Source organism: Recurvomyces mirabilis (genome assembly GCF_035927965.1).
Source record: "Recurvomyces mirabilis strain CCFEE 5264 chromosome Unknown scaffold_5, whole genome shotgun sequence".
Taxonomy (NCBI): domain Eukaryota; kingdom Fungi; phylum Ascomycota; class Dothideomycetes; order Mycosphaerellales; family Teratosphaeriaceae; genus Recurvomyces; species Recurvomyces mirabilis.
The window spans coordinates 166,271-178,228 of NW_027041939.1; the positions used below are offsets into that span (position 1 = coordinate 166,271).

At 51.8% G+C, this 11,958-nt stretch overlaps 3 protein-coding genes across 3 annotated transcripts; 2 read left to right on the forward strand and 1 right to left on the reverse strand.

The window, feature by feature from the left end:
- Position 1: 1 nt before the first annotated feature.
- LTS14_002383 (uncharacterized protein) lies at positions 2-4,085 on the forward strand (the record flags this gene model as incomplete). The annotated part of the gene is made up of 4 exons (XM_064835089.1): positions 2-1,332; positions 1,383-1,633; positions 1,687-2,027; positions 2,085-4,085. The coding sequence occupies 4 exons, from the start codon at positions 2-4 to the stop codon at positions 4,083-4,085; spliced, it is 3,924 nt and encodes a 1,307-aa protein (XP_064697024.1).
- A 1,870-nt stretch (positions 4,086-5,955) lies between these two features.
- Positions 5,956-6,949, forward strand: LTS14_002384 (uncharacterized protein; the record flags this gene model as incomplete). The annotated part of the gene is made up of 3 exons (XM_064835090.1): positions 5,956-6,042; positions 6,098-6,641; positions 6,696-6,949. 3 exons carry the CDS (start codon positions 5,956-5,958, stop codon positions 6,947-6,949), a joined length of 885 nt encoding a protein of 294 aa, XP_064697025.1.
- A 2,506-nt stretch (positions 6,950-9,455) lies between these two features.
- LTS14_002385 (uncharacterized protein) lies at positions 9,456-11,170 on the reverse strand (the record flags this gene model as incomplete). The annotated part of the gene is made up of 5 exons (XM_064835091.1): positions 9,456-9,782; positions 9,843-10,041; positions 10,100-10,359; positions 10,420-10,769; positions 10,825-11,170. The coding sequence occupies 5 exons, from the start codon at positions 11,168-11,170 to the stop codon at positions 9,456-9,458; spliced, it is 1,482 nt and encodes a 493-aa protein (XP_064697026.1).
- Positions 11,171-11,958: the final 788 nt, after the last annotated feature.

Genomic DNA, 11,958 nt, shown 5'->3' on the forward strand with positions numbered 1-11,958 from the left:
GATGGCGAATCCACCAATAGGCCAGGATCTGGAGTCTTGCGTCTTCCCTAAGCTTGGATCCCTCTCGGATGTGGCCTCTGTGCAGCACACTCCTGTGCGAACAACTCGGCGTTGCGGATACTTACCGGAAGACGTTGACCTGGACAGCCTGTACCACCTTACTTTCGCGCTGCTACTCAAAGCCTACACTCGCAGCAGTGGAATTACCTACGGCTTCATCGATGCAGTTGCGAGTAGTGAGGCTCGGGAAGCAGCAACCACGATCAGATTCCAGCTTGACGAATCTGCCACGGTGTCGGAGAACTTGCAGACCGTCCTCCAGGTCACAAAAGCTAGCATGGATTCTGCGACTGACAGGCGAAATAGTCTCAATGTGGACGAGTCAGGCGCCAAGCCGTACAACTCGGTGCTTTACATGACACAACACAAGCCTGTTGCGGACCCGCCACAGTGCTCTACAGAAAATCCGATTGTCCTACAGATCGTCAAGGGCACTGACGCACACGATCAAGCTGCCAAAGTCATCTTGTTTTCCCGAAGTGACTACTGTGACATATGGAGTGCACAAAATGTGGCCTCAACCTTCGAGCACATTCTTGACGAAGTGTCGACAGGCCTTCATCGACCGCTGTGCGACATGCGGCTGACGAGTGCACGGGATTTTGAGCACATCAGAGCCTGGAACGTTACTGTGCCGGCTACTGTTTACTCAACCTTGAACGAGAGATTTGAGAAAGTGTTCCGGGACTGCGCGAACAAGGTAGCCGTGCATACATCCGAAGGCAGCTTGACTTACCGCCAAGTCGACGAAATAAGTACTCTTCTGGCTTCTCATCTTATCGATGCAGGTGTGAAGCCGAACGCAGTTGTGCCAATATGCATGAACAAGAGCAGATGGACCACTTGTGCGATGGTCGCTGTGTGGAAAGCTGGGGGCGCCCTCACTGCAATGGAGCCTGCCCAGCCGGATATTCGTCTGCACTCGATCATTGAGGAGCTGAATGCTCAGATTATGATCTGTGATAGCGCGCACGCCTCTAGATTTGAAGGTCTGGGTCTGCAGGTCTTCTCCGATGTTGAGAGCCTCGCCACAAGCGTATCCGAGGAAAGCCACACACGTGGCTGGAATAATGCCTGGCATCTAAGTGACGTGGCTCCAGATGACCTGGCATACGTCGTCTTCACGAGCGGTAGTACTGGCAGGCCAAAAGGCATCTTGAACACGCATCGCCGACTTATGACAGAACACCAATGGTTTCGTGAGAATATGGGTTTCCACATGGACGCTCGAATTCTGCAATTTGCTTCATACGCTTTCGTTGCGGGCACTGCGTAAGTATGATCGAAGCTTTGTGTCACGCTCCATACTGACCAGCTCCTAGTGATAATTATCGTACCTTACTCCATGGTGCGACTCTATGTGTGCCGTCTGAGACCGAGCGTACTTCCGACCTCGTGGCATTCATCAACAGATCGAGATCGACCCGGGTTCTCGTCACGCCATCCTTGCTCCGGACACTAGATCCTTCGGACATACCCAGCGTGCAGAATCTTGCAGTTGTAGGAGAGCCTGTCAGCCGCGACTTCGAGGCTCCATGGTCGAAGGGTCGTCGCTTTGTGCAGATATACGGAAGTCAGTATCACAGGAACAAAGGTATCATACTTGTGCTGACGATGTCTAATTAGGTACCGAGGGGGGGACCTGGCTCAAGGAGACCTCTAATGGTGTCTCGCAAAGCGCAGGCCTTCGTCCTGTATCTGGTGACCAATGGCTGGTAGATCCAAACAATCCTGACTCGCTGGTACCCATTGGTGCTATGGGAGAAATTGTCCTAGAAAGCCATGAAACGATGGTCAGGTATCTCAATGATCCAAAAAAGACTGGTCGGGCTTTTCTGGAGTCTCCAGCTTGGGCTGACAAACGCAATATTGATGCCGGCTGCAGGTACCTTAGGCTTGGAGACCTGGGCAGATATGAGCGTGATGGCAGCATCACGATATTTGGCAGGGCGGATACCCAGGTAAAGGTGAGGCTTGAATGATGTCTCTCGCTGCTTGTTGGCGGTTCTAACATCAAGATTCAGATTAACGGACAGCGAGTCGATCTGCAGGATATCGAAACCAACCTTCGTGTGCTGCTACCGACCGGGTCTGAGGTGGTCGTTGACCTCGTCAAGCCACTCGATGCCTCTGACCGACCACTACTGATTGCGTTCTGCCAATCAGCGCTCATGATGATGGACTTCAAGCACGATACTGCAGGACGTCGTGACATGCTTGCAATCGTACAGCATGAGCTCAGTAAGACGCTCCCTCAGTACATGGTTCCCAAGGCCTTCATTATCATGGAACAGCTACCTCGCAACTTTTCACAGAAGATCGATCGCAAGAAACTCCGAAATGATGCAGAGAACATGGGACACAATGCTCTCGTATCGCACATCCCTGGCACCGCTCCTAAGGCTGATGAGGCAACGATGACTCACCAGGAGCGAAGTTTAGCGCAATCTTGGGCAACCGTTCTACGTCTAGACACCGAGACTATCAGAGCAGGCGACAGTTTTCTTGCTCTAGGTGGCGACTCGCTTGCCGCCATCCGTCTTGTTCCAATCCTCCGCTCTAGCGGTCTCAAATTAGCGACAGTGGACATCCTAAAGACCCCGATACTCCGAGATATGGCAAGACTTGCGACTATGCAGGCCCCGGATATTGCGGAAGACGAATTTGCAAACAACATAGTACTTCATGAGGATACTGCTGTGACCTTGCAAGCAACCGATTTTCAGGAGTGGGCTGCACTCGTAGGTGCGCAGAACGGTGGCTGGATCGACCACTTCATCTACGATTTCCTTGGTGATCTTCACGTTGACACGCTGCGGAGAGCCTGCCAACAGCTCGTTACTGCTCACTCGATTTTGAGATCTGTGTTCATTCTGCATGAGAAGAGGGTATTCATGAAAGTTTTGGCAGACATGGAGATCATGTTCGATGTTCATCATACATGGCTCGACCGACTTGAAAGCGATACCAAAGATCTGTGCGCCAGAAAGCGGACCTGTCCTCTGGGTGCTCCAATCGTCCGCTTTGATCTTCTAACGACGTCAACACTCCGACATAGGCTAGTGATTCGTCTTTCTCATGCTCAGTACGATGGATTCGCGGCTGGAAGCGTTGGTGAGCATCTCCGGTTGCTCTATCTCTCGCAACCACTCCCTCGAACTCTGCCTTATCACGAGTATGCTAGGAGGATTCGAGAACCTGGTCTGGTCCAAAATGCAGAGAAGTTCTGGAGAAACAGTCTTCGCGAAAGTCACATGCCGAAGCTCGTCGAGAGGATGAGCGGCGGCCCGTCTTTTAATAACAAGCTTGACGGAGAAATTCACTGTGCGATCAAATTGCCTAGCCTACAGCACCAGGGCATCAATCCCGCAGCACTTGTTAAGACGGCTTGGGCCTTGGTTCTATCGTCTCTGTCACAAAGCACCGATGTCATTTTCGGCGACTTCATTTCTGGGCGACAAATACCAATGAATGGCATCGAGACGGTCTTTGGTCCATGCATAAATCTCACACCTGTGCGAGTGCACTTGGACGCGAACCTGACCAACCTCGAGCTCCTGAACCGCGTACAGGAGTATCTGTTCCAAGCCATGCCGTTTGAATCACTCGGAATGAGGCATATCGTCGATCGGTGTTCAGAATGGGCTGCTGGCGCACGTTATTCAAGCATTGTCAACTTCATCAACTTCGAGCCCAAACCGCGAAGCACAAGCTGGGACACGCATGACGAGCAAAAGCGGCTAGATGTCACTTATATCTACGAAGAGCAGCAGCACGATAAGACTGATTTGTGGCTGCTGTGTCGGGGAAGTAGCCGAGAGGCAGACCTTGCATCCGGAGCCAGTCATTTCGATCTGTACTTTCGGTATAGCAAGGGCGTCTTCGCGGACAGCGCCGTCGACAAGATCGCCAATCTATACTGCAGGAGTCTGCGAACGATTGTGACATGTCTGGATGTGAAGATCTCGGTGCCGCATGTCACGACAGAAGAACGCCGGAGACTCGTCCCGATCTTGACCGCATAGTAGTTGTGTGCAAGACTAGCAAATTCCCTTCTTCTGCGGCACTATATCTGCATCAACGAAGAGCATGAGACGAGGTATCATAGTGGCATATCAACACTAAGTCTGTTACCCACTCTGATTCTCCTGCTGCAAGCGTCTATGGATTTGTCTCCTTGCGGTGACCTGGCGATCTGGAAGCGAAGTCTACTTTTGTCTACCACCGCTTCCATCAAGCAAGACCCCTGGCTTGTCGTCACCAGCCATGACTCGGTGATCAGAGCCGAATTGGAGTCAGCAGTACAATTAATGTGACCGCAGATATGCTGTCAGCCTATAAGCACGAATTAAAGCATCGAAGTCTATTCCCAGGCTACAGAAGCCAACACTACTGCTCCTGGAGCTTGGCACCGAAGCTTTTGTATACTCCTCCGAATGCATAGGTCGGCGTCATAAAGAGATGGATCGCCCGCTACCCAATGGAAACTTTAGATGATCTGCCCAACGATGGATTGTGGCTTGCACAATGCGATGTAACCTCGTCAAGATATCTCATGATAGAGTTTCGACATAATTCACGGTCTGCATTCACTACTTTCGTCCCACGCTCAGTCATCATTGTAGGGTCGTGCAGGCAATACGCCATTGACATCATTTCTTGGACCTCTGGTGACGTGGGTCAGAGTTCAGGCACGTTGCATTAATCCCACTGGGCATATGGCCGCTCACCAAGTTTCGAAGAGTTACAAGACTTGAGCAGTAAGAACCACGACAGCGGAAGACAAGCGTGTCGCAGCTCGTGCTCAAAGCAAGGTGATTGGACTGCTGAAGAGTTACAATCGATTTACCGCTTTTGGCTTGGGACGAAGGTTGCGAAGGTACAGTCAGGCTAGCTACTGTTCGTGGCCTAGCAGACTCGCTTCCGTGGCTGAGAGGATCGCGTGTAGATTGAATAAGCTTCCATGGCCTTTGCCTTCACCGTCAGGCCCGTGAGTGCCCGTACCGAAGCCACATCGGCTTGGCAGATGGAAGCGATGGCGCTAGTCAACACGGAATCAATCCTCCCACTATGTAAGTGTGGGACTCTCACATCCTCCCAGCTTTGCACCAAGCCGTCAGCTGACATGTGTGCAGCACAATTCACAGCGGTTTACAGGCACAGTCAAGCTTTGATGCGAATGAACTTGGCATGACTGGATTGCAAGGTGGATAGCCCTGCCCGAAATACTGTCAGATGTGTAGAAGGCAGATGCCAATATTGATCAGGAGCCAGACAGTGATGAGTAAGGATGGCGTGGCGCTTACGAGCTTTCCAGATGGCTTTGTGGCGCCCACTCTGCCGGTGCGGCGTATAAGCGACATTTGTCCTGCATAGGCTTCCCACTATGCCTTCCGTGGGATACGGAGTTCGAGACTACCGCCAAGTAGCTCAGAGGCTCTATTACTGTACCACTAGCATTTTGTGGAGACAAAGGCATAAGCAATAGAAGCACAATTGCGAATCATGTATGGGGCTGCACCGCATGAGGCAAGAGTTCCGGTCACCAATGCCAAGCATATTCGTCTTACACAACCGAAGAATAGCGAACGAGCGCGTAGGCATTCTGCCAGGACTAGAGAAGATTTGGCTGACAACGTACAGCTGGACCCACTGAAGGCTTTATGCTCCCCGCAGCCATATGGATAGCCAAACGAAATGTCCAGCTGCAGGGACTGGATCGACCAGGGATCCGAGAAGGGGATTGAAAAGGACCCATGCCGCTCCTCGACGCTCATGATCGATCGATCGAATGCATGGCCAACACACCGTTCATCTCGTTGTCGTATGGTCGTACACGAAAAGATCTAGACTATGTCGTCTCGTCAGCGGACCGGAGCTCACGCTACCTTTGCCATGAGCCAAGAAGAGGATTGGGCGGAAATATCCGACGCTCAGAAACGCAAGAGAGTACAGAACCGCTTGGCCCAGCGCAGCTACCGAGTAGGCCTTTGTCTTGCTCCTACTCTGCTTCGTACTTCGACTGACCACTACACAGCACAAAGATCGAGAGCGATTACAGGAGCTCGATCAACTAAAGACTGCTGAGCGTCGCCCTAGCACTTCGAGTCAGTCATCGAGTCGACGCACAAGCAGCCAAATGTCTGAGTGCAATGCTGCCACTCAAGGGAGTTCGGCGTCGATTGCTTCGATGATACCGCCTATGACCTTCTCTGGGAACTCTTCGGGCTCGTCAGACTCTTCCGAGAGTGCTTTATGCTCACTGCCTGAGCTCAGTGACCCGACGTTCCCATGGCTGTTGTTACCAGAGAAAGGCAACCAAGAGTCGACTGTCATCGATGACTTCCTCGCCAGCTCGTACACGACTGACAGCAATGAAGCCATCGCTCTGGTCAGTGTAGATCAAGCTGTCAGCAGCTCGCAATCGTGGACTGCACCCTGCTCTACCAAGGCACCAAACTTTGGCTTCGACCTGCTGGGGTCAGTGAACCTGCCTGCTGCGCCAACACCGGATGCCGAGCTGAAGTTCACCGAGCTGATGCTCAAGATGCGCGAGGTAGGCTTTGTGGACATGGAGGGCAGTAAGTCATGATTCCTGGGGCAGAGAGAACTGACAAGTCGCTAAGCAAGTGTAGTGATCTTGGAATACTATTCGACTCGATTCCGCCGAGATTCACTCCCGTACTGGCTACAGCGAAGAAGCCGCCAGCACAATCTTTCCAACCTGCTTGAACAGCTTCAGTTGCACTCGAACTCTTGGCCTGTTGAGGAAGGTGCTGCGTTCCAAGACTCTATCCAGAGCATTGCACAGCGGATAACGAGCTCGGCTATGTTTGGCAAGAATCCCCAGGTCTTGTTTCCCCTCGCTACGGACAACAGCTTTTCATGACAAACAAAGTGGGTATCGTCGCAAGAGCACAAAGTTTCAAAGCACGCGGGCAAGCAATGTTCTGGGTGAAGTCGATGACAGCCAGAAAGGCAGTCTCAAGACTGTCCACTGTACCCATGACACGCTGCAAACATACCGTCGTTCCTGCCGGGCTGCAAACGCTCATCGCTCATCGCTCATCTGCAATGTCTTGACCTGTGATCATCACATGTTTAGTAGCATGTAGTGGCTGAGTCGTTGCTCCAGCAGCAATCGCAGTCCTCAATCTCACCATGGAACTGCTCAAAGCTGTAACCCCAGCGCAGAGCTTTCCATGTGGGTGAGGTTGCATGTCGATGTGTGCTGCCCTAAAAGTTCCAGATCTGCCGGAGGATGTTTGTGGCGCTGTGGGTGGTAATGTCCAGATCACCGATGCACAGACTGACCACTCGCAGGTTGTTCTACATTTCACGTTGATAGTTTCTCGAGAGCTGGACGGCATTCCGGCAATTGAAGTTCACAAGCTGAAGCACGCTAAGAGCGAACGAAGGAATTGGGCTGCAGCAGCGCAGCAAGCATTGATTGTCTCGTCCGCATGTTTGAACATGACTGTACTCGAGCCTAATAAGTACCTCTGACTGGGTACTCTACTAGACGAGGTGACAACTCCGATGGCGGCGTGTTCACGCAGGACGCCTGACTTGATTCACATGACCCTCAACCTAAATATCCAATCGAATCAACTTAGATCTGATAGTGAATGGACTTTTTGGTGTAGCATGGACTCTTATCAAGTTCCAATTGCACGACTAAGCACTACATACAAGTAAGGTGGTGGTCCCAAGATGTGCCTCTAGATCACCGACTTCTTCCATCACCTAAGTAGAGGCCTACGAGGACACAGTGCTGCAGTAGTGCGATGCCGGCGAGTCCTGCAGACAACCATTCATGGTCTAGTCTGCGATTGAGCCGCCCAACTAATATCTCCGCTCACATAATGTAGATGGCGGCATGTTGTGATGGATTAGGAAATATGACCGAATGCGAGCTGGACGGCGGAACACTTGGCGACGGTGATTGATCATGTGCACAATATGCAACCTGTTGTTTCTTCCACCATTCAAGTAGGATAGGCACTAGTGCATTATGCATCACGAAGAACTTCTGTGCGACTTCAAAATCGCATCAACGGCAGACTTGCTCGTGGTTGCTAGAGGTATGATTAGTGGACGCCTTTCGTCAATGCAAGGACTTTCACTTTGCCGAAATTTCCTCCTAGCTGGCGTGGCCGGGTAAGATACTTTAGTTGTCGACTACAGACTGTTTGATTCTCTACGTGGCCGTGAGGAATGTCTTGTCTAACGACAGGCGCGAAGCCAGAGTTGTGATGGAAGCTACCCTTGTACGCAGTTGTAGATGTATCAATATGTGCAGCTTCACCATGGACCATCACGATACGTCAGCCTTCATACTTTATGATTGTACTTGAACAGAGCTCGAGGAAACCATGACAGGTTCAGAGGTTGAGAGTAGTGTCAGCCTGGGGTATGATTCATTCGACAAGTGGCGAGAGCACATCTGTTCCAATTTCCATGAGGTGGACTCGATCGGCCATACACGTTGGCGCCGATACGTTGACGATAGGGACGACATACTTTCTCACGCATCGATATATTCGCCGACATCAAGCTGGTAGTCATAGAAAGCCTTCATGTCCATCGACAGGCAAGCTCGTAGTCCATGTGTGTCGACAGGATCGAACTGCTGTCACTCGAGTCGTTGATGGACTCGTTGGAAGCCATGGAATCCTCTGCTGCTCGCGGATTATTCTGTTGTCGTAGAAGATGATCGTCGTCCGCAATTGTTCTTGACTGTGCGTATTCTGTGACGTCGTCTACAGAGCTGTATGTGGTCGGCCTGAAATGAAGGTGAGTCAGATATTGTGTATTTCTGCATCGAGTGAGGTCGACTGACCCTTTACGACGTTGTGATGGCGTCGCGGCAATGGTTCCTGCCATTGCTCGCTTCTTCGCACCCTGTGCTGCTCTTCGGCACAAGCAAGTACGATCGACTCACGATAGTCGATATTGCACGAGCAGTCTTGGTGCCGACCGAGGGCATCTTGAATCACTGAAGAAGCGTACAGTGGTGTGATATTTGTGTGATTGTTGTAGACAGAACAACGATACTGTCATATTCTGACTCAGAGGGCTGCAGGGCTTGAGCAGTCTCCAGTAGGTGGAGTCCGCTAGTAAGCCGGCTCGAACAATGTTCTCTCTGAGTAGCACTCTCCTCTGCCTGCGACTATGCTACTGGAGTACAGAGTCAGTCAGCCGGTAACGGCCGTGTATCGAGGATGTGATCATCGATGGGACGCTGGACTAGCTGTCACATCCATGGGTGGCCTGGACTGTTACAACTCCCTGAAATTTCAGACATTTTGGTAACAAACGGCAGCATTTGCCTTCTGAGGCAAGTATAGCTAAAGCGGTTCGGGTACCGTCCGACCATGCAATCGCGTAGCCTATCACAGCCGCGCTTGAGCCTGCATACCAGCAGCAAGCTCAGCATCAATCTTCTCACCAGCCGTTCCCAAAACTTCTTCCAACGATGTAGCCAAAGCTTCAACAATGGCTGCCACGTCGGCTGTGCTGATATTGAACGCAGGCGTCAAGACCACGACATCGCCTTCCAGACCATCCGAACAGCCTTGGTTAGGGGTCATGCTAATGCCGTCGAAGCCAAGCGTCTCCGCAACGTCTCTCGGTAGGTCCATACCGGCTTCGCAGATCCTGTAAGTGACTCTTAGGTCGGAGCAATATGGCACTTTGCTCCAGGGCTGTGTGATCTCAACCTGAACGAAAATGGTTAGCGGTCTTTGCCGAATATTGGGATGATCTGAAGAAAGGCTCACCCCGCACATCAGTCCACGGCCCCGAATATGGCCTACACAAGGGTGGGAACCAAGCCTTTGCTGCAGCAGCTCGCGGAGCATGGCACCCTGACGCTGCACATTCTCCACCAGCCCCTCGTCTCGTACGATCTGCTGAACTCTTAAGGCTGCAGCTTCGACAACAGGATGATCCTCGTAAGTCGATCCATGGATGAAGAATCTGAAGTAGAGTCAGCCATACCGGTAGCAGAAGTATCGGTGCTACCATCACCACTTACTCGCGTCTTTCTTCCATAGCCCGTGCGACCGTTTGGCCTACCAAAAGCGAGGCTACAGGAACATAGCCACCTGCAAGAGTCTTGCCGACAGTCTGGAGGTCTGGAGCGGTACCGACATCGGGATGTTGCCATGCGTGATAGGTCCCAGTTCTACCTAGCCCACACATGACTTCGTCCATTACCAGCAAGGCACCGTACTTATGGCAAACTTGCTTCATGGCTTCAAAATATCCTTTTGGTGCAACGGCTCCTCCAAGACCCTGCACATAGCGTCAGCATTTGTCGCAGAGAGTGTTGGCCTATTTCTTGAGGCATCATACCGCGCCTACGATTGGCTCCGCGACGAACGCGCAGACACTGTCGGGACCGAGCCTCTGGAACTCATTGTCGAGCTCCTCGGCCAGTCTAGCCACATACTCATGCTCGGACTCATTCGGCATGAGGTCACGATATGCATGCGCTCGACTGACATGGCTGATATTGGGGCCGTCCAAGGACAGTAGACCCTGAAACAGCTCTCGCCTTCGCATGTGGAAGCCCAGAGTCAACGTGGAGACGGAGGATCCATGGTAAGAGTTCTTGCGGGCGATGAAGCGCACTCTTTGCGGTTGGCCGATGCTTCGGAAGTACAGGGTGCACAACTTCATCATGGCCTCGTTGGCCTCAGTCCCTGGAGCAAGGTGAGCTCGAACATACATTGTAAGAAATGAGGTAGACGTTCGTACCTGACGACACAAACAGCGCTCGTTTCATGGCTCCCTCGGTCGTCTTAACGAGGAAATCCGCTATGTCGCAAGTGGTTTTACTAGTGAACAACGTTGAGCGGCAATAATCCACCGTCGCAATCTGTTCGCAAATAGCATCTGCGATCCTTTCGTCGCCGTGACCGAGATTGTTGACGGCGGCTCCACCGACCGCATCGAAAATTGTGCGGCCATTAGTGAGATGGAAGTAGTTGCCCTTTGCCCTGAAGATCTCGGGGACTTTGGCTTGCAAAGCGCTGGTGGCTGTCCGATAAGGCGAAGGTACGGCCGAGCATACATCCGGCGAAGCGAGGGTGTCTGTTTGCATCGTGCTAAAATGGTCTTGTTGAAGGCTGTAAGCATGGATGTCCCTAGTGTAAGATGCGAAGTATGTCACGATTGGCTCTGTCGACAGCAATCGACCTTCCTACTTGTCTTATATTGAAGAACGGGGGCTGCTTCTACCATAAGTCTCATCATAGTCGATCGATTTGCCAATTTCGACAATGTTTCTGACTACAGTCAAGCTGGGCTTACTGCGCACTACCGAGCGACAGTCATCCGTCTGGCTCTGCTGTATGCTTCGCCCCAAACATAATGCTTCGGCGGCCTTGATTTTGTGCGGAGCGGACATGTCCAGAGCGTCTGCAGCTCTTGTCATTGGCGACCTGGACGAACATAGAGATAGTCTTGTTCAAGGAGAAAGCCAACTGATTGTTCGACCGGGGGTGGGCGTTGGCGCTGCGGCCCGTATGCCGCCACTTAGCGCTAGTCACGTGCTTTCACTTCTTGCTTCATGTTGCGCTTGCTTCACGATCGCTTCAGCATGATCAATATTTCATTTCTCGCCTTGAACAAGAAATCCAGACAGGCAGTCATCATAGTCACAATGTGTAGCCGCGGCTATGCTCCATGGACTATTGCACCAGTATGCGTGCTCTAGTGCACGATCGATTGACATAGACATTGCCAGTAAACTCTTGACAGGCACAATTCCAACAGTCACACTGGGCTCGTAATGTCGCTGCAGGGATTGTATGACAGCTGTGGAGGGGCTCCACGAGCATTCTGCAGGTGGTCATACAGTACAGTCATGCTGGAAGTGAACATGCATAT